The sequence below is a fragment of the Xiphias gladius genome, chromosome 6 (assembly GCF_016859285.1).
Source record: "Xiphias gladius isolate SHS-SW01 ecotype Sanya breed wild chromosome 6, ASM1685928v1, whole genome shotgun sequence".
In the NCBI taxonomy this organism is placed as follows: domain Eukaryota; kingdom Metazoa; phylum Chordata; class Actinopteri; order Istiophoriformes; family Xiphiidae; genus Xiphias; species Xiphias gladius.
In genome coordinates this window covers 25,711,364-25,737,406 of record NC_053405.1, presented here as the reverse complement: position 1 = coordinate 25,737,406, position 26,043 = coordinate 25,711,364, and the positions used below count along the sequence as shown (strand labels likewise).

Below are 26,043 nucleotides of genomic sequence, written 5' to 3'. Positions count from 1 at the left end.
GTTCTGTTCATTTCAAACAAGCTGTGTAAAACACATCAGATCCTGTGAGGTTGGATTTTGGGTGACGAAAATGGACCTTTATTTTTTTATGAAAACGCTGCAGATTGTTTATTTAAAAGTGCTTGGAGTTAAAGGCACATCAGTAATTTTTGAAACCACATGAATTACAGGTACAGTTACATGTACAGTATGATTACCCGGTTAAGGTGAAAATGTTGTATTTTGTGGGTTTGTTACCTGATTACACAAACAACACTGGTGCAAACAAACCTTTAACTGCGCCAGAAAACATTAAAGCCCCCCTCCACTCAAACGTTTGTTTTTCTTATTGTTACTTTACTTGGATGTTTGACCCTCAGCGTGCAGAATGATGGGTGTGCAGAGTTTGATACTAGAAGGCTGGAAAGGGGGAAGAAGGGGGAAAGTTTCTCTGAGCTCACCTTAAATCTGAGTCTAACACATGTGCATGTGCCCGAACGCTTTGTGACTTCAAAAGTAGCTTGTTTGCCAATCGCGGTTAAATATGCAACGTACACAACTTAAACTGGAAACTGAAGGAGAGGTATCGCATGCAGCATATTTGCGTATTCATGGGTTTTTCATTGCAATGGAAGCATTTAGTTAATTTGTACCTTTTTTAATGAAAAAAAAAACGTATCAGACAAGTTATATTCAAAGCACAGTATTTTTATATGGCTTAAAATATGTGTAAAGGGGATCTTTAATTTAATAGATTGCTGTCTGATGTTAGTCTGCATATCAGACCTGCCAGTCACTAAACAGCCATGTAATAGACACCGTGTTTACAGAGTAGACAGAAATAAAAAGACTTAAATTATAATATAAAGAAACAGAATGACAATATCAGGTAGATAGATGGCCAAACTCTTTGAGGATTGAAATTTGGTTTTTATTTTTGTTATGGCTGACCTTTTTGTTTACATTTGGACAATGGATAGTGCCTCTAAGTCAGTGGTGAATTCCCCGGTCGGATGTGACCCTTACTGGTCACTATAACGGAGTCCTACCACCAAAGCCTGTCTGTCCACATCGCTCCTTCCTGTTCCCCTCTCATCTTTTTTTTTTAACTACAGAAGCGCTGACACTAGTCGAATACACACTTGAGGCGCGAGGACAGCCCATTCTCTCTCCAAAATCTTAGGATACGGTACTCATGTCCAGTCAAGGGATTCAAGAACGAACTGAAATGTGGTTGTTGATTTTCAACTTGACTGAGCCAAACCCAATGCAGGACAAATCAGAAGGCAAATTGGATGGGTTTTTTTTTTTAATGTAAAAGTCTTTAAGTTCAGCAACATTTCATATAGCCAAGCCTTTCCTGGGGTGTGTGTCAGGGAACACTGTATTCACTGGCATGTGAATGTGTCGCCTTTCATCATTTGATTGAGCCCTGCCAGTCTCGATCGCAGGGGGGATTCCGATGTCTGCCTGGGCCATTTACTGGCAGGGCCCTAAAATCCAAATTGACCAAGGCAGACACACAGACGGAGTCTTTTTTTAGCAAATAAAATTGAAAATTAAAGATTCAAGTCAGAAGATACTTTTGCAATTTCTTTTTTTCTGTGTCAAGACTGTAGAAAAGTTTGAGAAGAATGCCACAGCCATAATAGCCAACTCCTCATGGATGAACTGTAATGCATGAGATATAAGCTATCACCCTCATTACTACTTCTATGATACTGTTATACTCATTAACTCATTACTGTTATATTTTTTGATAAATCTCAAAATTCAACAAAGATTTAACAAGAGACGATCAGTTAGAAGAGGAAAGGAAACTGGGAGTCGAATATTTACACAATGATCATCATAATGTTCAAGGAATACACCAAATGATCCGGCTTTTCCTTTCACTGTTTAATGACTGACCAGTTGAACAGTAGCTATGAGCGAAAGGATGGTGCTTTAAGGTTGAGTTTCATTTAACACTTTAACTTGTACAAGGTACATGAGGAGTTTTGTATGCACTGACAAGGATGTTGTCGAGAGTGGAGGCTGTTCCTGGCTGAGAGGACATCAAATTCAAGTCTGTCAATGCCATCTAGTGGCGGGAGGAATTTAAGCTGTAGCGCTTTCTGCCTTCTCACCCTCCATGACTCTCAGAGACTCTGAATTTGATGCCATACAACACAGTGGCTTCAGAAAGGTTTCAGAACCCTTCGCTTTTGCACTGTTTTAGCTGTTAGTAAACAAACAAAAAAAACATACTTGACCGTTTAATATTGGCATGACATGATACAATACTTGAGCTGTCAATCAAATATGCAACATCAGAATGCCTCTAACACAGAAAAAAGTTTTTTTCTTATTGCACTGCACACTGTCTAGGTTGGGTATGCTTGAGTATACTACTTGGGCCTGACTGATAAATCCAATAATAGCTCACAGTCGATATATCGTTGTCGCCATATATGTAAAGCTGATGAATGCCAAGAAAAGGAAATGTAGAAATGCCAAAGATTTATTCTGAAACTGTGTCACCATTCTATAGTCAAATACCTTTTATCGGTTGGGCTATAAGGACAACACTATACACTCAAAACAGGTTTAAAAATAGTGTGTAGTATGGAATTGGGACATGCCATGAGTTTAGCCAGACACACAGCTCTAGGGAGAGTCCTTGTGGTTTTCAAACGTCAAGTTCTATGCCTTTTTAAAGATGTTTGCCTCAACACAATAGGTCTTCTCCATAAAAGACATTTTGACGTCACAGTAAGAAAAGCGTAAGTGTAAATAATACAACTAATGACGGCTGAGTTCCATTTGGCTGCTTCAGGTTCAGGGCCCTGGTATTGCGCATGTTGGTTCACTGTCATGACTGACTGGAACACTTGAATAGAACAGAGCCACTGTTAATGTTATTAGTAACAGCGGGTTACTAGCCTGTTTGACTGCAGAGGTCTTTGGAGGGTTCCTGGACTTCATGGCTTCATGGTTTTCGGTCTGAGAAGAACAGCAAATAGTGGTACCTTAGAAACAAAAGCGTGTGTCTTTCTAAATCGTGTCCAGTCCATTAAATTTGTTACCGATAACTAATCGTTACAACTTTGATGTAAAGCACTTTTATTTTGCCTTGTTGTTGGATGGTGCTACCCAACTAAACCTTGAACTTACAGTAGGTGTATTTCAGTAAGGAGGACATCATTTTTTATCACGGAAATCTTGAAAGATCGAAACAGATTGGCCACAAGTAGCTGACATATCGTGCTCTGATTTTCACCCCACAAACGTTAATCTCACACAGTATTTGTTGAGTGTTGAGTTTGTCACTGGATGGCACGTGAAAGACGTAAACAGGAGACAGAGAAAGAAAGCGAGACAGAGATAACAGGCCACTTGGCCCTTTTAAGTCACAAGATGCAGAAGCAGATGGCAGCAGAGGCAGGTAATAAGACGACAAATGCCCAGAGACACAAATCCAGCACTTACATTTTTCTTTCATTTTCAAAATCAAAACTGCATTACCTTCCGGGCAATCTCAACAGGCAAAGAGATACCTGAGGCCACCTGGATCCCACTCCAAAGAGTTAGCCAAGACAATTTCCCTCAAATCACCTGCTATCTTAATCTGACAGCCAGACTCGATTACAAGGCGTAAAAATTGCTTTTCTCGCCACCAGCAGTCGTTGGGAAATTATCTTAATTGTGTCATGATTATGCCTCAAAGCTCTGGTGAGAGCTTTGTGTTGCTCCTTTCAAACACACAGGAGCGCTTCATGAGTGCTGAGAGTGCGCCTCTATCAGCTCTCAAGAGGAGAGGGGATGAGGGGGAAATAAAATCATCTCCACTCTTTTCTGTTGGTTCAGGTATTTCACAAATACACACACATGCAACCCACAAAAGGGAGAGGAATTCTAAAATTCCTGATATTGAAAGAGCTAACCAAGAAGTTTTTATTAACACTGATTAAATTACCCTGAAGTTAACAAATTCAGAAAGAGCAAAAAAAACCAAACAATTTATCAATAGTCAATCAACTTAAAATGCGTCAGCAACAATTTTTATCATTGTTTAAGTCATTTATAAAGGAAAATGCCACTGACAAAACATTCAGTGGTTACATTACATTACTGCAAATTTATTATCTTGGGTTTTGAACTATTGGTCAGACAAAATGAGTAATTTGAAGATGTCAACTTGGTCGGTAGGAAATTGAAACGGGCATTTACCACTATTTTTTCCCAGCGATTTGATTGAAAAAATAATCGAAAGATTATTCATCTAAATTGAAAACTGGTATTTGCAGCTCTAAATGCTGATTTGTAGTCCCGTTCTGGTTGTGGTATAACACATCAAACCAAATAACATTCAGTTAACACATTTTTAAGCAACAGATCCGCTGTATCTGTTTACATCAAAAAGAAACCATGCACATATAAATACATGACTTACACACGTTTCTCATATTTTTCTTGTGGGACAAAATTACACAGTACTACAAAGCTAATACTCTGATAAAGACACAGATCAGTACTGAATACTGAGAGATGTTCAACGCTGAAAACAGTCACAGATTTAAAGGTTTACAGCCACATCAAAAAGTATCAATGCATGTATCAAATACATGACTTACAGATCCTAGCCTATACAAAAAAGACCTACTGTATTTTGGTTACATATTAAAGCTCATTACTCATTATAGCATAGCTAAAAAACAAAACAAGAATAATTACGAGCAACTAGCAGGCCGTCCTCACAGGCCACAAACAATCACAAACTACACACAACCAACAGATGGCTGACTAATACATGCTGAACTGGAGAAAGTCCAAATTATTCGGTTGCTGCTAAATGTGTCTGTGACAGCAGCAGTAGACCTTTTTCACCGCAGACATTTTAACTTGCTATAACAGGAAAAGCACAGGTGTAATCGATAACACTACTGATGGCTGCATCCCATGTAAGTGAGCCAGTTCCAGTGCCCTGGTATTTTTCGCATACCGGCTCACTAGACTCTTAATGGTTTCTGAGGCATCATTAATGTAATGAGTGTGCTTCTTACTGCTGTGTCAGGTCAGGTCAGGTCACTCTGGGTCCCGAGGCCTGTACCACCAAGCCAGATTAGTACGTTATCGAGCTAAAACTCAGGTTTTCCAGAATAACGAAGCCTGGCTAGATCACCGTGGTAACCTACGCCTCAGAGGCTAACTTGCCCTGGAGCAGGCTGACTTCAAAGTATCAGATCAAAACCTTTCAACAGCACAAGTACTGACCAATCAGATCACTGGAAAAACTGAATGATCATTCCTACGGGATCCCTGCATAGACAAAAGACTTTCCAACTAAGTGAGCCATATTAAACAGCGATAGATATTTTTATATTCATTTTGCTATTCTGGGCTTTTTGTCATTTGTCACTCTGGTTTTAAAAACAGAGCTTCTAATAAATGGAAGGATAGTTTACCAAAATACATAAATATCTAGTGAATCATAGTTGCATTTGAATTGCAAAAATACTCTCTCTTTCTCAGCAGGATTCCTGACAGTGTAGAGGCTTTTACATTAACAACTCGAACGTGCTCATAGCCGGATGGTTAAACCCAGGCTTAACAAAGCCAGTTGATAAGCATCTTTCTTGGGACCAGTTATCCAGGACCACAGATGTTGGGTTTCGTGAAGCCACATAACCCCAACAGAGGCAGAGTAGGTTGACCTTGTTTCAATGTACAGGCATGAGGGCATAGAAACAAAGCCAACATTAAAACCAGTAACTGGTTTTAATGTTGTGTGTACAGTGCATTCAGAAAGTATTCCGACGCCTTCACTTTTTTCACATTTTATGTTGCAGGCTTATGGTAAAATGGTTTACTTTTTTTTTCCTCTTCAATCTACACTCAGAACCCATAATGACAAAGTGAAAACAGAATTTTAGAAACTTTTGCAAATTTATTACAAAGGAAAAACTGAAATATCACATTGACATTGAAGTATTCAGACCCTTTGCTATGACACTTCAAATTTAGCTCATGTGCCTCCCTTTTCTCTTGATCATTGTTTCTGCACCTTGACTGGAGTCTGTGGTAAAGTCAGTTGATTGGACATGATTTGGAAAGGAACACACCTGTCTGTATAAGGTCTCACGTCTGACAATGTATATCAGAGCAAAAACCAAGCCATGAGGTTGACGGAACTGCCTGCAGAGCTCAGAGACAGGATTGTATCTGCTGCATTGAAGGTTCCCAAGCGAACATTGGCCTCCATAATTTTTCAGTGGAAAAAGTTTGGAACAACCAGGACTCTTCCTAGAGCTGGCCACCAGGCCTCTGATGAAAACAACATAGCTAAATCATTTAATGCCCCACTGCACTTGTCCCTGCTGGTCATTTCCTTAGACAGAGCTTCTCATCCCCTCACTCCATCCACGCTAGCGTTAGCTAACTAGTGATGATAGCATTAGCAAAACTGGCTTGACAGTGACCGCATCTGATTGTTACTTACTATTTTGTCATCAAATGATGCCAACATCACTTTTTTTGCTGGGTAACTAGCTAACATTTACAAGCTGTTGCAATACAGATGGCGATCCCATTATGTTTCCTCCAGTGCCACCAAAAAGTCAAAAATTCCATTTGTCCAACACCTCAGTTCATTGCAAGATACCCTAAAACTGATGACTATATTCATATGGAACGTGCTGTAGCTATTCTAGGCAGGTAGATCAATCAAATTTTGCTCAAACCCCCACCCCCACACACACACTCACAGCAATATACAGTATTATGATAATTTCTCTTGTAGTATATCAATACATGCAATAACTTCACGTTTATTAATTTGATTTAATATAACTGAGAAGCGTTATCTCAGATTCCCACAGGATATTTTGATTGAAAACTGTTCTATCAGTGCAGGCCTTTGTGGTTGTTTTTGGCTAAGAGGTTTGTGTGGTAAAAAGGCAGGCACTCTATGTACCTTGACTCAAATTTGTTAATTTGTTTCTATCCAATTACAAGCCAGAAAATACTTTGTAATACACAGAACAGACAGTACATAGCCAATATTTAATTGCTATTTTTATATGTTCAAATTCCTCACTGATTTGGTACAGCCACTGAGGTTGAGATGTCCCCTAAATAAGACAACCACAAGTTTCAGTTTTGGTTGTCTTAGTAAAGAGGTCTGTCATGCATACCTTTTAACGCTTACAGTGAGCAACTGAGATCCACTTCTCATGTCCGAACATGTTGATGCCACAGGTGCATCAGCTTTAAAATGTGCCAGATTTACCACTTTTATGATTTTCGTTGACTTATATTCCACAAGTAAATGAGTAATTTTGCCCTTTACAAAAGACACAGGGATGCACATCAAAGATTTTCAATTTTTATTGACTTTTTGGACAATTTCTTTTCCAGTGTCATCCATAACCGTTCACTTCAATGGTATTTGCATAATCTTTCATTCAATACTAGGAGGATATAAACCAAGGTAGGATGATGCTAGATGTTGAATTAGCAGCTAGCAAGCTAAATCTGCACTCCTCAAGCAAAAGTAAACTAATTACTATAACTGGGGGGGAAATGTTCCAAGAGCTTTCAGAGGAACAATAAACATACCTTCCAGTTGTCCATTAAAAATGCACCTTGGCATCATCTCTACCTGGTTTGTATCGTTCTAGTTGTAAGGCTGATAAAAAAGGGCCATTGCTATTTAACAGAACAATCTGCATAGCAACTGGAAGACAAAAGGACTGGACACTGACCCAAGACAGAGGATGAGTAACACAGGACATCACTAAACAGATAGTTGGCACAAGATGGTCTGCTGTTTTGCTCACAATGATTTTGAATGTCAAAAAAAAAAAAAAAAAAAAAAAAAAAAAAAAGTCATTCAACAGTTAGTGTGGGGTTTGATACATTGGAGCTCTAGGCCTAGTGTTGCAAGAAGTTTAGTTCTGGCATGATCTCCAAGCATCTGGCAGTTTGAGTAGGTGCCGTTCTGCAGTGGCTGAACCCCCCCCCCCCCACAGCAAAGTTTACCAATTCATAAGGCTACAAGGTACGTGCCACTACTTGACCATATTCACAGAAGCACAGTTACAAGCAAATGGAGAGATGTGACAGAGGACAACCAGTACAGTGTGCTTGAGGGCTACAGACTGACAAGTTTCACTCAGCTACAAGAGTTAAGCAGGAGGGGGGGGTAGGTTACTGAAACGGCTGGCCCCTTGTTGGTCAGGCATCATGTGTCACCAGCAGTAATTCAATCCCTTTTCCCCACCCTGCGAAGGCAACTAAGATAAGGGCAGCTCAAAAAAAATAAAAATAAAAACCGAAGTCTTGCCACCATTGAATTTGGTATAACAGTTCAAACCACAATGTAATGTCAGGTCTAATTAACATTTAAAATGTCAGTCTTTTACAGACTGTAGACTTAACTGCAACATCTGTCACTTTTTTTTTTTTTTTAAGCATGGGACAGTATTATTTAATGCAGATACAAAGATAACAAGTCAATTACAGTACCTGAAAGCACTTTTAGACTGATGAATCTGCAAGGGCAGACCAGGATAAGTAGACAGAGAAGGATGACATTCTCAGAACTGAAGACTTTCAGGGTCAGCGGTCAGTCCGGGTCAAGAGGGGGACAATGAAGGGGAAGATTGTGTCTGGTTAACTTCAGGCCCATCTGTAGCAGCACGGCTTAGAAGCGCTTGGGTCCCCAGGGAGAGGTTTTGGTCGCCACTGGGGCTCCAAAGCTGGGGAAATCTTCAGAGCTGGTCATATCAGGGGCCTAAAAGTAGGGGGAGGGAAAAAAAACGGGGATTAAGAAAATGGAGATGTGACCAATTTTAACTTTAAATAGTACCAGACCTGGGCGAAATGCTCACCTTCTCATTGCCGGTGGTCCAGGGAGCCTCCCTCACCACAAAGCCTTTGGATGGGCCACGTTGTTCATCCATGGCAGCAGCACTGCCCCCAGAAGGCCTCATGTAAGCCATCTTTGCCTCATTCTCCACGACATCTGCCATCTGCAAAAGCAGCACGACAAAGTTTCAGTGCCAATCAAAAAACATTAGACATTTTTTTTATATTATCTAATGGAAAATCAACAGTGATCATGCTCAGAAAAGCTTACGTATTCCTCTTCCAGGTTAAGGAGGTGGTCGATGGCTTCATCCACAAGCTCAGGGCGACCTGTGACTGTCACAAGGTTCGGGTCTGCAGCTCCACTCTGGGGAAACCTGAGATCAACCTAAAAAAAATAAAATAAAATAAATAAATTAAAAAAAAAAAAAAAAAGATGGATACTAATTAATGTTAAAAACCAGATATATTTTTCAAACTGACAACACAAAAAAGGGATTTAACAAGAATAGCAATGACAATGTGGTGACACAGGTTAGAGCAAGTGAAGCACCAAGAGATCCATTTTCTTCTAAAAATATATCTATTTTGTTCTCTCAGGTATCCCCCACCTAGGGCACCATCTGATCCCATCACACTGAGCTGAGTCATCATGGTCATCCACCTTGAACACCTCCAGACCTGTAGGAAGAAGCCTGTTGCGAAGCTTTCGCGTGTAGCTGTTAAAAGTAGAGATTTGATGGGATTACAAGAGTCCCAATCCTTTACCTCCCCCATACCTGCCCACAGAAGGGACAAACACCACCACCCTGGCCCAGGCCAAAGTCAGAGCCACCATCATCTATGTGGGTGGCTCTGACGAGTGTGAGCATGACTGGAACATTGGACGCAATGTGAGCATTTTCTCTTTTCTTTCTTGGATTCACTTCAAAAAGGTTAAGAATTCTTTTTTTTTTTAAATTAAAAATAACATTTAAAAAAAAAAGGTAGAATTCTTATTAATATTACTATTTTGAATATTCATATTCATCATAATACTAAGAACAGGTGGGGTGGTAGCAAAAATCTCAGTGGCAAAGACTTGAAACTATGAATGGCCAAATACCAAAAAGGGTAAGTGGTACTTTTTGTAAGTTCTATTAACCATCCCTTTAACAGAAGTAGAAGAAGACATTTTTAGTTTTATTTTTGGTTGTTTTCTGATATTACCAACTAACTTGCTTATATTAACAGACTAAGCGGGGGTACAAAAACTACCACATATTAAAATCACCTGTTTAAGCCCTGTTCTGTGATTGCCTTATACTCCTGGTTGCCTGTATAAGTTGGGCCGGTGCTTGGATGCCAGTATACCTGCTTGCAGCTCTAGTTATAGTCTTCAATTAATGGCACAGAAAAAAAATTCTGTGTCAATCCATACATCTAGGTTAATTCCTTGTATGTTACAAGGACTCATAAAGATGCCTTTATGTTGTCAAGTAGCAAAGTGATATACCAGATTAGAGTGTGCTTAAAAGCTATTACTGGTAAATTGATGATAAAGCTTCTAGCTTTTTAATTCTGTGTCATTTTAAAAACACTGATGTAAGTGTTTCCTGTCCTTTGAGTAGCCTCACCTTAAACTCATCCATGATCTTGCGGATGCCTTTGCCGCGGGCTCCAATAATGCGGGCATGGACCCTGCTGTCCAGGGTGATATCCTCAGAGATCATCTCTTCGAGCTCGTCCACGATAGCCTTGATGGCATCTCGTGCAGCTATGGCTTTGTGCTCATACCCTGTAATAGTAATCTGATCCTGTGGACAAATAGCAGACAAATGAACAACAAAATTTTAATTTACAGAAAAAAGAAAAAAAGAAAAAAAAAAGTTATCTTAATCTGCCATGGAGTCAATTTACTCATGATGAGCACATACCCAAAATAGCAGCCAACTAAAAATATTTAAAATGGGGATCCGTATTCCCATGTAGTCTTCACATATAAGAACTGGTAATCTAGCACCACCTGCTGTGCTAACGCAGTACATAACATTCACATTTTTACCTGTATTATTTTTGATTTGGAATTAAGAGAACAATGGCTGCGACAACACAGAAGAAATTCCATACCTGGTTTTCATCATTCTTCTCTGGGAACTGGATGTTAACGTCATGCTCAGTACGGATGTTTGTAATAATGGCACCCTTGCGGCCGATGATCTTGGGGTGATACTTGGGGTCCACAGTGATGGTCAGCTTGAAGCTCCTGAGTGCCTGCAGAAGATTTGAGGCAAACAATGCTCTGGATTAGTTAGTTCTAGCAACTTTGAAACCTGACTCTTCTCTACATCTGCTGGAACTGGTGGCCACCTAACATGGGAAAAGTCAATAATTAAGCTCTTCTATTCCTTCAGTGTTATCATAAAAGGGAGCCATTTAAGTTAATCATTAACAAATCAATCATCAACACTGCAAAAAAACTTCAAACTACCATGAACTAGAAAGAGTTCACTATCACTCAAATGGATGTGTCCGAGTACTTCACGCAATACTAACCCGATCCTCTTGCTCAGCCTGCAACTCTTTGACGCGCTCCAAGAGGCCTCCTCTGGCGCGATCAAGGTGATTGGCCAAGCCAGTGATGGAGATTCTATCAGACTGCTGCTCAGGAGCAGGCACTTGAATATTAACCTGGAGGCAGACAGTGAGGTCAGCCCAAATTATAAGCAAAATAAAAATATTGTGGATCTTTGTCTCGACACAAAATCAACAACACACACCTCAAATTCATCCATCATCTTACGAATTCCACTTCCTTTCTGTCCAATGATGTATCGATGAAGCTCAAAAGGCACTTCCACCTCAATAGTGACAGGAACCAAGGCCTAAGGAAAGAAGACGGTTTAGTGAACAAAGCAGCAATTACAAGAAAATAAACTTCTGTTTTGAATGCTGACCTTCAGTGCTTCCACGGCAGCCTCACACCGCTCTTTGCGGCCAGAAATCACGATCACATCACACTTCTTGGGTGCGTTCGGATCGACAGGCTCCTTCACTTCTCCATTAGCCTCTCCATTCTCCTGAATAGGAGCCTCTGCTGGAGGTGCTGCTAAAAAGTAAAGCCGACAACGTTAGATGAGAAAATTTTAATTTAAAAAAAGGACTCCATACCTAAGTCCTCGCAATGATCAGGATTGTACCTTGTGGGTCCTCACGCTCTGGGAACTTAATCTGTACATTGTGATCTCTGGTGATCTGCTGGATCCTTGAGCCCTTGGGACCCATTATAGAACGGTGGAACCTCTGAGGAATCACACACTCAATGGTCACTTGAGCATCCTGGAAAAGACGACGTTCAAATAGAAGGGAAAAAAAAAAAAAACAGAAGGCAAATCAGTTATATTCAAAACAGAAGAAAAACAAAAAACCCATGCCCAGTAAAGTCCATCTTAGCAAAACAAAACTGTATCAACTAACCAAGTCCTCAACAATCTCCTGCATGCGCTTCTTGGCTGCCTCCACACACTCTTTGGCTCCTTTGAGGGTGACCTTTTCACTCTGAGAACCCGTGCGAGGAAAGCTGACCATCACGCCACCATACTCATCAGCAAGGTCCCTAAGGACTTGGCCACGGCGAGCCACAAAGTAGCGATGGTGCTTGGGGTCAACGTTCATAGTATCTTCAACGACGTTGTCCTGTAAGTTAAAAAAAAGTAAATGTTTAAATTTCATTCATTTTCATAGACACCAAAGCCTTGCTTTAGCTAGCCCTGGTATGTTCATAACTTATCTGGAGCCTTACCAAACTCTTGATGAGTTCCTCCAGCTCCTTCTGTGCCTCCCGCACTGCTTCTTCAGTGCCAACCACAGTGATGAGCTCCTGGTCTTTGTCCTCTGCAGTGGGGAAGATGATCCTGGCACCGGTGCTGTCACGAACCTTGCGGATGTTTCCACCACCTTTCCCAATGAGGAACTTGTGGTATTCTGGCTTTGCACGCAGCTCAGCAGTGTGGCTCTTTGTTTGCTGAAGAAAAACATTTACAAACTGAATTCTACAACAAGATATTACAATTCAACCTCAATCATAAGGTTAGCACAAAAGATGCTTTAATTAACTTCTATGTCACAACAAATGAAAAATCCTATCATGCTCAAGTCAAATTCAAAAACAACCAATTCAAAGTTTTAGTGGGCTAAAGATGATTTAATGTTAGGTGAAAAAACTACAGCAGCCAAATAAATTTCAGCTTCAATGTCTGACACCAGCTTTGCACAAGCTACTGTTTACTTCTGACAGCTGAAAGGACACTGAAAGAAGCTCTCGTCATGTGGTAATGTATGACAAATAAGCACAGAAGCAGTTCTTTGCCCTGCGTCCCCACCCCCATCTAATGGCTGCCAGTTTAGCGAGGTCAACAGAAGTTCCACTTTTTATTAGATATTCATACAAACCTTCTCCTCTGCCAAGCCAAGCAGTTGCTGCTTGGCCTTGTCCACCTCCTCCACAGGGCCTCGGATGGTGACCTTATCAATCCCGGAGCCCTCAGTGGGGAAGTGGATGTGTACGCCACCACACTCCTCCATTATTGAGCGCACCAAACGGCCCTTCGACCCAATCAAGGAGTTGTGCAGCTTCGAGGGAATGGAAACCTCTATCTCTGTGATGTTTGCCTGAACACAATGAGACATTAATTAGGCAAATGTACTAGATTTGGACCCATCTGCCAAAGCATCGGAGAGACTAAGCTGTGTGTGTGTGTGTGTGTGTGTTTTTTGCTTACCAGCTCCTTCTGAATCGCCAGGATGCGATTCCTTGCAGCCTCACAGTTTGCCTTCTTCCCAGTGATGACGATCATCTCTGAGTTGCTGTTCTCAGCAGGCAGGTCAATTTTTGTGTTGGTTTCCTCCCGAATCTAGAAAGAAAAAGGGAGTAACTGTCGAATCAATCTTTGACAGAACAACAGCCTCGTGCATACATTCTCTTTCAAATATACAGTACCTTCTTGATGTTTGATCCTCCTTTTCCAATTATGTTTCTGTGGAACTGCTTGAAGATGGGGACTGAGACAGAATAGCTGTTCTCCACCTGACCAAAGGAATTACTGAAGGTTAACACTCAACTACACTTGAATTTGGCATCCATAACAAGTGCATTCATATGTTTCAAAAAGTATCCTAACATTAGTGTAGATAATACAAACAAAATGCTATTTACCATTTCAGCCACAATCTTCTGCATGAACTTTGAGCATTTTTCCACCTCAGTTCGTGGGCCCCTGAGTTGGACGATGTCGCTTTTCTGTGCGGGGTCGGGGAAATTGATGATGACCTGGAACACATAATAGTTACAGTTATTAAAGTCCATTTAATAGGTTCAGTACAGACAAACCGACATCAACAGTTTGTGACTCACCTCTGGGAATTTGTCACGCACTTCCTTTATCTTCTCCCCTTTTTGGCCGATGATGGCTCTGTGAAAACGCTGTTCAATGATCAGGTCCTTTGTACGCTCGTTCTCCTGCACAAGACAATGTATTTAGTAATGGCACATCTGGATCCAATTAGCAGCATCTTGCCTGTGAACTCAAGCTTGTACTAACCATGCGTGACGCAAGCTCAAGCAGCTCCTTCTTGGCTTCCTGTACACCCTGGGGATCCCCCTCGATACGGATCAGGTTGCTTTTCTCATTGTCAGGGGGAATGCGAACAGTCACCTTGTGCAGCTCTTTGATGCGGTTGACTATAGAAAAGTCAGTAAATACGTGGTTTAAAAAGAATTCCAATACAGTTTCTGTTGCACTGTCCTAAAGGGGGTAGTAACACTGTACTTACTGTTAACACCTCCCTTTCCAATCAGGTGTCGGTGGAATTTGGGATCCACGCTGATCTCTGCATAGTCCATACGGCTTACCTTAGACAAAAACATGAAAATATCACTTTTTATTCCTCCTTTTAAAACTTTATAGCACATAAGCTTGACATTATAAAAGCCCTTTTGACTGACAAATTAGGTTTTCAGTTTCAGTCCGAGATATAATTGAATATGTAACTCAATACTCACCAGATCTGTTACAATGGTTTCAATCTGGCTCTGCACCATCTGCACATCTTTGGTGGGACCCTCCAGGGTGATCCTATCTTCTCCCTCAGTGAACTCAATGTGCACCTGTATGCAAAACACAGTAAATTAAACAAATTAATTAATTAATTTAAAAAGAATTTTTAAAAAAAAGAAGTTGAACTGAAGTAGAAATTCGTATTTAAAGCACTATAATTAAGGAATCCATAATTCAACAGACCTTGGGCATTTGTTGGGTAATCTTGGCCAAGTTCTGCCCCTTCTTGCCAATAATGAAACGATGAAGCCAAGAAGGAGCCGAGACCGAGGAAACAGTGTAGCTGTTTGCCTGCAAGGGAAACGTATGTCTTTAGTTACATCTAACTTTTTAAACAATTATCTGTGTCAGTGGTCATCAGATATTTTTACCTTGGCATAAACTTCAGTGAGAGCCTGACCCAGACGGTCCGGCTCCCCACGAAGGATGACAGTTTCTGAGCTGCTGTCAGAAGGTGGGATTTCAACTGACACACCAGTCCTATCCAGGATTTCCTGTAGGGTGTTTCCCTTGGGGCCAATCACATATTTATGCTGAGACTTCTTAACCTCCACCGCAATAGTGGTGGCATTCTTCTTCTGCAATAGAAAGAGTAGTTGATCAGGGACGTACTGTATCTAACATTTAACCTTAGAAAAGCAGTGTGAAGATACAGCATTTACAAGAGTAATCTGTATCGAAACAAACTTTCCGCAATAATTTCTCAAAATGTTAGCACACCTTGTCTTCATAAATCTTCTTGATCATAGCCACAGCAAGGGCCACCTGCTCCTTTTCCCCAGTGATGACAATCTCCGTCTTGTTCACACTTGGAGGGGGAACATTGATGCGGGCACCGGTCTCCTGCATCATCTCTCCTACCATCTTATTGTAGGCACCGGTGATGAATGGGTGGTAAACCTTGTCAATGTTCACCCTCTCCACAGCACGCTTGTCCTAAAGAGTAAGAGAAAGAGGGCAAAAAAAAAATTAACACATTTAAATACAGACTAAATATACAGAATATATAAAATCTCTTAAAAATTAAGTAGTTGAATGTCTGAGAAGCCATGTTACCTGCTCAGCAGAGATCAACAGGATCTCATGCTTTGCCTTCTCCAAGCCCTCCTTGGTACCAGAGATCTTGATCTGGTTGCTGGGGTCGTCAGGTCGTGGGATCTGGATTTTGGTGGCAGTCTTGAGCTCTAGCTCCTGAAGCTTCTCCCCATTTTTACCGATGACAAAACGATGGTGCTCCTTGGGAATGGCGACAGTAGCTGAAGCCTGTTGGAGTTATAATGTACAATTGGCACTAATGTCTTTTAACTTTAAATTTTTAAACCATCCATGCCATACATTTTTTTTAAAACAACAAAGAGGGATCTCTTGACCTGAGTCTGCAGTCGGGACACAATCTCCTTACGGGCCTTCATCACGGCATCTAGCTTTCCGGAAACCATGATGGAGAGACCCTGATCTTTTGCCAAGGAGAGTTCCAGGTGGGCCCCGGTCTTGTGCATGATGTCCACACAGACCTTTGCTTGGTCTCCTTCCCCAAACTGGTTAATGTCCTTGTACTTGCGCTCCTCCAGCGGCACATGGAAAACCTAGTTCATGTGGAAAAAAAGTTTGTTTTAAATTGATTTGTCAAATTGTTGTTACAGAACTTTCAAAATAATTGAAACCCATTTATAAGGAAAACTGAACTATGACTTGAAAAACTATGTATTGTTTAGCTGCAACCGCCCCAGAGATAATAAAGGAAGGAATTTATATTCATGGATACAATATGCAAGCAAATTTTAGGTAAAAACGTGAGTGAATGGGTTCTATAATAAACAGAAAACCCAAGAGTACACTGGGAGAAGTTAAATGGATGTTCGATGGGTAAACTGGGAGGCAACTATGTTTTGAAGTAGGAAATGCAAAAATAGCTTGCTGTCCCCGCATCATTTTTGTTATCTAAATTTCGAGATCTCTGCTTTCTTCGCTAATGGGAAAGCCGAGCCTAAACAATCAAGTTAGGCAATAAAGAATAAGATAAAGAATAAATTGACCATCAAAAACGGCACTATGGAATTTGCAATATACAAAAAAGACTTAAAATTAAAAGTCATTATGCCTAAACAAATCAATTCAACATAAAACCAGTAGGAGAAGTTATTTTAAAAAAATATATTTGTTTGTCTTTGATTTTTTTCGGCCATTTCTTTACAACAAACCAATGAATACTTACAAAAGAAAGGACCCTCAATACAAAATTTTAATCCTTCATTGTAAGCAACGTAAGCAAAAGTAAATTTAAATTAATTAATTAAATTAATTAAAAAGTGAAACCAATTACATGTCTACTTCTAACACCTTTTCACAGGTAATGGCCTTAGTGTGGACATGAACTTTTAAAGTGCAACCAAACTGATATTTCTTTTTCAGATTGTTTCATTTGAAGGAGATTTAGAGGCCTGAACATCTAAGGTTTCACAAAGGAAAAAAAAAAAAAAAAAAGATAAATATTACATTAAAAAAAAAAAAAAAAAAACCCTGTATTGATCTTGTGACTTCTCAGATTTATCTTGCAAAACCGAAAGTTGGGAGGCACTGGAATATACAACAGTCACCAGTAACATTTCACAGTATAGTATGCTACATATTTTCTTGTCCTGGAAAAAGCCTAGAGTAGGCAAGTCATAGCAGAAAAGCACAGGTATAATTACACTAAACAGAGACTGCATTACATTTAATTGTGTCAGTTCCAGGGCCCTGGTATTGTGCTCACTGGTATGGCTTACTGGGACACTTCATTTAACTGATCCATGATTAATGTTATCAGTTGTGCATGTGCTTTTCCTGCAATTAAAAGGTCAAAAAAAGTCTGTAGTAAGAAGCGAGGGGTTTTCTTTTGGCTGAAAAGCTGAAATTGATCAGTTCTATTTAGGCAGTTAGCTGTAGATTTGCTGATTGGGTACACTGCAACACCTTGATCTGAGGCTCAATGACTTAAAAGTTATTCACAAAAAGAATGGCTTGTGCATTAAGTTCTTACGATGAGACAAGCAGTCTGCCTATGATACGCCAACACGGGTGTTTTAATTACTTTAATTACCCTCTTCTCAGGATTGTGTGTCAAACCTTTTATTCTTTTGAATAAATCTATGTATCTACAGTTCGGTGGTCTCACATAATTCCTAATATTGCTCTGCCCACCTGAGAAGGTCTGATCAGCAAAAAATGACTGAAAACACCAGTAAGGCAGAGACAGTTACTTGATATCAAGTTCTAAATCAACAGGGGCTCAATACAGCAGATGGCAGTAGTACACAAGAAAATAAATTAAAACATGAAGCACAAACAGTGTTCAGTATGTGGTTTAACTTAAAAATACCTGGGTGATAATAGAAGACTTGAGAGGACGGATCTTGGATGTCCACGCATTGGCAGTTTCCTGGGTCCCCTCAGGTGAAGCAGCCTTCTCAGGCAGAGGTGGGAAGGCTTCCTTGTAGGTAGGAAGGGCATCCTCATCCTCTCCAGCACTGGGTCCTGCCACAGCAGCTGAAAACAGACAAAGAAAGGAAGAAGAAAAAAAAAAGAAAAGAAAAAAAAAGCTAAGTCCACTTACGGCTCTGTGTCTGCATTTTACAAAACAAGTGGAGCTATAAAAATCCAAACACTTACCACCACTCTGCTCTGGCAAAAGCCCACTGCGGTGCTCATTGAAGCTTTCCTGCGTAAGTACAGCGACTGAGCTCATGGTCAAAATCCCACGTTAACACAGAGTCCGAGTGTGCCACTGAAAGCAAAGTTTAGATTATTTTAAGAAGTTTGCCAATAGAGAATAACATTTAAAAAAAAAAAAAAAAAAAAAAAAAAAAAAACTTTTTCTCAATCTCAATCAAACGAATGATGAGGTCCTACGTGAAAACACAGATTTATGCCAAAGTTCTGGTTATTTGAGAGATTTCTGCCTTTGTTTTTGTCCTTGTGTTTCCTGATTGTTTCGAAATAGGCAGGGCTTAGTTGGATAATGTCACATATTTTTCCTGCACCAGTCAGTTTTTAGCAACATCTGATTCAAATGTTTCTTTATGTTGCCAGCACTCTCAGTAAAATCTGATCAAACAACCATCCTGACAAAGCTGATTAGCCAAGTTTTGGAGTATTAAACTCCTAATAAATGATACCTAAGGGTGTATTTTTCTGAACTTTGACTGATTTTTCTGTATTTAGTTGTAAATATGCAATGTTATAGAGCAATACTGAAGCCAAGTTTAGGCCTTTAAAATATATCAACAAATTTCAAGTGATTCTCTATTGCCAAAATACAGTCCGTTGTTTGTTTTTTCTATGCTTAGGCTTACAACAAATATAAATTTCACAGGGTAATGAATGTTTAGTGACAGTCCAACCAATACAGCAATGTCATATCTGATAATCAATGTCAAAATTTCATCAGCACTCATTTGTATTGTGTTGTGTTATTGCTAATCTGGGCCACACCAACACCAGTATGCTGTAAACATTTCTTGGAATTAACCAGTTATTTTTTTTTGCCCTGTATACATGTTTTGCACATCAGCTTTGCCAGCAGCATAGGGAGAACAGAGCAACTGAGTTTTGCATACATGCATTTTTCATGATAGCTAAAACTAGATAAACAAGGCCCTTGTTTGAATGGTTTAAAAAAAAGGAATTATCCTCTGAAGTGTCACATGCACAGGTTTATCATGGTACAAAAGTTTATCACAGGTGGACTTTAGGATTTTCAATATTATCTAATCTACTTTTATCATAAGAAGCCATGTCTCTCACAGAATAATCACACTTCTTGTCACATTACCACATCAGTACTGCATTGTATGCTGAGACTGAGTGGTGAGTAAAGAGATCATGCCTTAGCACCACAAAGAAAACACTGGTGGGGGCATAGCTACAGCTAGATTACATTTTGTCTTTCCAGAAGAAACCAGTTTGTCCTCGGTTCAACTCTATTTGTCCAGTGCTATTCTAAGAATTGTAGCCAGGTGAGTAGGCTCCAAGGTTAAGAGGATTTCACCCCACTGACCCCTCTGTATGTCCACATTGGATAGGATTAAAGCAAAAATCCACCTACAGAAAAACTCAAACGCCCTGTCTGATTCTTCGAACCTAACAATTCTTTCCAAAAAAAAAAAAAGACACCACAAAGTCAATCCTCTCATCTATGACATGTATACAAAAAAGAAAGACCATACAACTATTTTGATTGCTGAGTTAGATAAATCTGGAAGTGTTGAGTTCAATTAACAATACTTATTTCTGTTCTGCAAAGGGGGAAACAAATAAATGAGTGCTCAGACTAAAGCTGGATTCCACTTCACTATCAATGCTGAAACTCAATATATCATCACGAGTCACTGCTCTGTTTTCTGGCTGGCAGAGAAACTAATTCTGGCCAACAAGAGAAGAGGAATGTGAATTGTTTTAGGGCGGATTTTGCCCCTAAGCATGCCTGAAATGTATCTGAAAGCATGGAGAGACATATCCCAGATGTCATGGAAAACTAGTTGATATTTCAAGTGTTCCCAAATAACAAGCATTTGAGGGAAATTCACTACAAGCTTCAACATGGTGGTAGTCAGTTTAGCAGGCTACATAGCCCCCTACACATTTCAGAAAACATTTTCAGTGGCCTCTTTCTTGCCAGGCTTCATAAACTTTAGGCTGCTCTTCCCAGTGCTCATTGCTATTTTCAGACCTTGTTGCCAATTTAAGTCTGCAAATATTCTTCATTTAAAAACACTGGTGTGAACAAGCATCTTTACAAACAATAGTTATCAAAGTGTAAGCAATGTGCTATTGTTATAACGGTACACAAAGTATTTGTCCCCAGTCTGAAGTTTTTAATATGGATTTCAGTATCGTGAAAATGTGGACAACTCTGTAGCAACAGTAATTTAATTTTCGAGGTAGGTCTTACCTACTCCGTTCAAATGAATGTGGCAAGATAAGGTGCATAAGACATCAAAATCATCCATGATGGGGGGAAAAAAACAAAGCCAGGCTAAAGCTTAATATACTATGTTATGTATGTCTAATTTATTTAAATTATTTAACAGGTTACAATGCACATTAAACTCAATGTTAAAGTGTCATCCATAGGATAAAAAAAAGTTTGCAACACACTTAAATAGTGGATTGGAGTCTCAGTGTGATGACCAAGGACTATTTTTAGTTTTTTTTCCTCCAGAATAGACCACGTGTATTAAGAGACAGAACACTGAGGGCTTAAGACAATTTCCTTTTTCAATGCCTGGTTTAGCTTGGATAAATAGGGGGGAGGTCAGATACTATGAAAACCTTAAAAAAAAAAAAAAAAAAAAAAAAGTCTCATCTTCCTTTTAGGAATTCCTTAACCTAAAAAGGATAATTCTGTTTTATTTGAACTTGGTGTATTTCCCATAAATGTTGCTATTGTGGCTCTATGGGTGGTGCTAACTTGGCACTTGCCACCTCCATTGTTGAGATTCGAGGAAACAATGACTCCACACGACATCATATACTGGGGCAACCAGCACAATTGTCCTGCAGCTTTCCAAATAAACGTTTTAAAATGTTTGTATCTGAGTCTGACCTGAAGTAAATACAGAATGTAGCCACTAAGAACATCCACTATGGCTAACTTATATGGATCTACATCTAAAGCAACTTGCCAGCTGACCCAATCACCCTGAATAACAGTAATCTGAGATCTCACATCATTATTATTATTTTTATTAATTAATTAATTTATTTATTTTTAACTCAGTGGGTCCATGAAAATAACCAAATGCTAGTTTTGCTGGTTGGGACATATTGTAATCCTTCACACAGTATTTTTCATGTTGTAATTACTTTTTCTTACTGTATAGTAAGCTGAACATTTGTCATGTAGGACTCTGTAGTCTGTCAATTTTGGGGAGGTGAAATAAAAGTCTCCGGGAGGACAATGTTGATAAGCAATGCAGAATCCTTCCTGGTAGTTACACTGGTGGAATTACTATAATCCATGGAGACATCTATGTGTTCAAGTCTGGATTCTGCAGCAAAAGGTTTACTATTCAGTCTGCTGGTTCCCGAGGTACATTGTCTTTCAGGACGATCCTGTAGGCTTTCTGCCTGATTGTTTAAGCTCCACGTCTGTTTACTCTGGTTCGGATAAATACAGTTAACCATCACAGTGAAATGACTCCTCCGGATAATACGCCACAGCATAATTTGCAACTGCATTTAGCTTTTTTGAATTTTCTCAGAAGACACTATAACAGCAGTGATAGTTGGCCTCATAAACAAACTGGTATGTGCAGATGAATGTGCAGGGTGATTAGGTCAGCCGCTAAGTTCCCCTGGATGTAGATCCCTTTAAGTTAGCCTCCTTGAATGGTCATTATGCTAAGTTTGGTGTTTTTCAGTAAGACTCAGAGACAACTTTTAAACTTTTATTTGGAAAGCTGTAGGATGCTTGCGCTGGTTGCTCAAATATATACGCCGTTTTGTGCAATGCCTTGTTTCCACTAATCTCAAATTGTATGTAGCGAGTGCAAAGTTAAGACAACTCAGAGCCACAATAGTCATATTTAAAAAGGGAAAATACACCAAGTTTAAATAAACTGAAATTATCCTTCAAGAGAAAAATGGTTTAAATTACAGTAGTGATTTTTTTTTTTTTAAATAAATGACCAAATTTGATATCTAGAAAACACTGTGGAACAAACTAAGTGTTGTCTTTTAATGTCACACCATGTCATGGCTATGTTTTTCAGCTTGCTCTGGGGTTCTGTTGGCCAAAAAATCAAATGCTAAAAAGTGAAGTAGCAAGATAGACTGCTCTAAATTTACATAAATACAGGACTAACAGGTGCTTAACATCACTGAAAAAACCCTCAGAAACTTGCTGTGGTTGGGGTGGTTAGAATCACACTTCCGATAGATTAATGTGCTGCTAAGCCCTTAAAATTTGATTATTGCCACTGCTTACAGCCAGTATTACAGCTAATGGTAAAAACTTACCAGCTAAATGGTCAGTTACCAGATAATCCGTCCTGTAAGATGCAAGTTCCCGTCAGCCTGCCAGCTTTTGCCTGAAGACCACAAAGAAAAAGGATAATTCGTAAAGAATAACTAATATGGTATATTAGTTACAAAGAAAGACAAAAGACATGAATATTTAAGGGCCTCATTTCAAAAACCTTGCAGATTGGCTAGAACAGGCTTATGTGCGCACAAAAGAAGAAAACTATTGTCAAAAATATCCTGACACATATCATCTTTATATTGCATTCAGGCAATTTCCTGAATTAATAAAGCATAATCACATCACAATATCATGCGTGAGCCTTGCACCATTCCCCATTAACTCAAACTACTAATAAATGGTTAATGACATGCCAGTAGGGGGTTTTTTAAAATAAAAAATACTTAGTCATCAAATGGAAAATGGAGACATCATGCTGCAAATGCATGGTCAAACTTCACTCAATGTTAAACACAAGCTGCCATTGCTGAGGTCTATCGTGTTTATTTTTTGATAGTCATGGTTCTAACAAAATCAATGAGAAAAATACTGCCATACTGCCAAAATGCTGCCACCTTAGACAGCCGAAACCATCCGGAAAATTAAGAAGTGTTCAGATTAAGTTGATGCCAAGAAGCATATTACTCAACTCCAGTAGAGTATAGGTGCCACTGGAGTTTGCTCTCGTTGACAAGCATCTGGCTTCTATAATTGGACACTGCCTTGTCCTACAAAACAACAGACCTGGCAATTAATGAAGCAGCTTTGGGTGTACCAGTTAAATAGGCCGTTGCGCTCCTATGCATGCCAACATTTTTTTTTTAATTATTATTAAAAGGATTTATTATTAAAATCTTTGTAATTTGATATGGGGTTAAAATTTGCACAAGTGATTAGAACATCTGGATTCATTTCACTAGTTTGCCATTGGCATCACCAATTTCCGCTCACTCCAGCATGTTCATATGGGTCAAAGTTTCCACTAAGGTGTGCACAGTCCCCTTTAAAGTAGTTTTAAATCCCCAATTTATTTGGTAAGGGGCATATAATCTGTTAGGCACCCTTTATGGCATATTCAGTATTTGCAAATGAGGTACTTAAGAAGACATAACTTACTAGCTCCTACTTTTAGCATTTGGTATAGTAGAACGCACAGACATCATCATGTGGCCCGTTTCCTTTAACATTATTAAAGCAACTGGTGAGAGATTTCCTTTTTATACACCAGCAGCAGCAGTCAGTTAATAAAAGTAAATCCATGGCTTAAAAATGAAACGTGTCAACTAGAATACAATGCCAATCTGTTTTGCCTAAAACACCATGTCATTGGTGAAGTTGTGCATTTAAACTGGTGACGAATAACGAGCTCCAAACTCAGAAAAGCCCAACCACACACAGATTTAAACCAACATAACTTGATCAAATTCAGCGTCATATTATTTAGTCTTAGAAATCATAAATGTAAATTAACTGCTAACAAGTTAAGGCTTATGGACTCGTCAAGCTAGTTAACCTTGCATAACGTTAGCGGCAGCATGGCAACTTTCGACCCTTTGTAACGTTATACCCAAATCCCAGATTAAGGATTTAAGTAGCTAGTTAGTGTGAGTGCTAGCTAACACGATATCAAGTTAACTAGCTGACAGTTGCCAACGACACATTACAGTTCATGCTAGCTGCCGTCACGTTGGCTAATGTCGGTCAACCATAAAAATGTACTCAGATCGAGACAAACTATTATTATCTTAACTGTCAGAGATACTAAAATAACGCCGTGTGTTTAGCATGTGTGTGTGCCCCTCATCAGAAGTGGGATCTTCAGTTGCAAAATGACTGTAGCATGGATTACTAGCTCCAAAGCCCTAGCTGGTTAGCAAACTTGCTAAAAACTTTGACTGTGGTGTGTGCGACTGTGACACGTAGCTCCTCAGCTAATAGGTAGCTTGGCTCACTCAAACAGACCTACACACAACTTCAAGCTGTGCCTTAGCCAGCTAATGACATTAAGCTAACAGTGGACTGAAAACTAAAACCTTAAAATGACTCCGCCATGCTCAGAAAATGCGGTCGTGTCATTTTTGTGTAAGTTAGCCAACACTAACACGCTCGTTGAAAGTACAAGTTGAACTGTAGCCTTAGCTAGCGAGCTAATGTTAGCTTACATTACAGTTTGTACTACTAGCTCGCTAAGTCCACGTAGGCATACAGCTGAGCAGGGGAGAAATGACACGGAGTCAGGCCAGAACACACTGTAACATTCAAGGTTCACCGATAAACTGTCCAACCGGCAAGTACCACTCTGTCGTGTATATGAAGGAGAGAAGTCACACGTTGTGGGAAATCAGTCATGTTGAGTAGAAAACTGTGAAGAACTTACTTATTTTATGTTCTCGTCTGCCCTGAAGGTGCAGAAGCTGAGATGAAATTCCACTGGCGAGAAGGTGGGATTGAAGCCTGACGGATATATACCAGTGCCGCCCACCAATCATATCCTCCAACGTCACGTCAAAGAGTCCGATTACAAATAACTTATTTTCATTTCCAAGTGACAGTCACTTGTATAACTTCTCAACTTTTATTACATCGCGTGTGAAAATCATGTAGGATGAAAGTATGATTAGTGTTGTATACACAAGACTTTGTAAACTTGGCCCGAGTGAAAATCACGCCTAGAGGAAAGTATTCATATACAAAAAACATTACCGGTTGAGGTGGCAAAATTCAGTTTGAATTTATTATTAACTATTTCAATGTGGGATAATTACTTAGTGTCTTTGCAGACTTTAGTGAGATCTGATAGAAGATGAGCCAGTGCCGGTTCTCCTCCGCCGCAGTCCATTCTAAGGTTATGAATCGAGTCCAGGCTTACAGTTTGTTATGAATCTGAGAGAGCAGTATACACAGGCCAAACACTCCTGCAGTTTGCATGTGCGTAGGCATGTGCAGAAATACCTTCTCTCTAAAAAAAAAAAAAACTTCAGGGAGGCTACAGTCTCAGGTCTTAGCCATTCCTCAGCTTGTTGTCACGGATACACAGCACAAGGCCATTTTTTTTAGCAATGAAGAAAAGTACATTTTTGACAGAAGAAATTTGTCTGTGAATTTATGACTCAG

At 39.6% G+C, this 26,043-nt stretch overlaps 1 protein-coding gene across 2 annotated transcripts; it reads right to left on the bottom strand.

Moving 5' to 3' along the window:
• Window positions 1-7,331: 7,331 nt before the first annotated feature.
• On the bottom strand, window positions 7,332-25,417 carry hdlbpa (high density lipoprotein binding protein a). Of its 2 annotated transcripts, none has more exons than XM_040128456.1 (28): window positions 25,307-25,417; window positions 22,926-22,996; window positions 18,576-18,690; window positions 18,286-18,452; window positions 16,295-16,510; window positions 15,981-16,187; window positions 15,645-15,860; window positions 15,296-15,502; window positions 15,108-15,215; window positions 14,870-14,974; window positions 14,641-14,719; window positions 14,409-14,548; window positions 14,222-14,326; window positions 14,024-14,137; window positions 13,808-13,894; window positions 13,590-13,721; window positions 13,261-13,479; window positions 12,611-12,832; window positions 12,286-12,504; window positions 12,009-12,147; window positions 11,766-11,917; window positions 11,589-11,693; window positions 11,365-11,499; window positions 10,939-11,082; window positions 10,446-10,625; window positions 9,101-9,217; window positions 8,853-8,993; window positions 7,332-8,755 (listed from the first exon to the last, which is right to left on the bottom strand). In XM_040128456.1, the coding sequence occupies exons 3-28, from the start codon at window positions 18,649-18,651 to the stop codon at window positions 8,666-8,668; spliced, it is 3,822 nt and encodes a 1,273-aa protein (XP_039984390.1). In that variant the 5' UTR covers window positions 18,652-18,690; window positions 22,926-22,996; window positions 25,307-25,417; the 3' UTR covers window positions 7,332-8,665. The 2 variants fall into 2 exon arrangements, with proteins under 2 accessions (XP_039984390.1, XP_039984391.1); XM_040128457.1 differs by having other exon boundaries at window positions 11,766-11,914.
• Window positions 25,418-26,043: the final 626 nt, after the last annotated feature.

What these genes read in the sequence shown, in the direction of transcription:
- hdlbpa (XM_040128456.1), bottom strand. Translation starts at nt 18,651, where the DNA reads ATGAGCTCAGTCGCTGTACTTACGCAGGAAAGCTTCAATGAGCACCGC. An exon ending in AGAAGATTTATGAAGACAAG is followed by an intron (nt 15,503 to 15,644) that starts GTGTGCTAACAT and finishes TTTCTATTGCAG; the next exon opens with AAGAAGAATGCCACCACTAT. An exon ending in AGGCTGAGCAAGAGGATCGG is followed by an intron (nt 11,083 to 11,364) that starts GTTAGTATTGCG and finishes AATCTTCTGCAG; the next exon opens with GCACTCAGGAGCTTCAAGCT.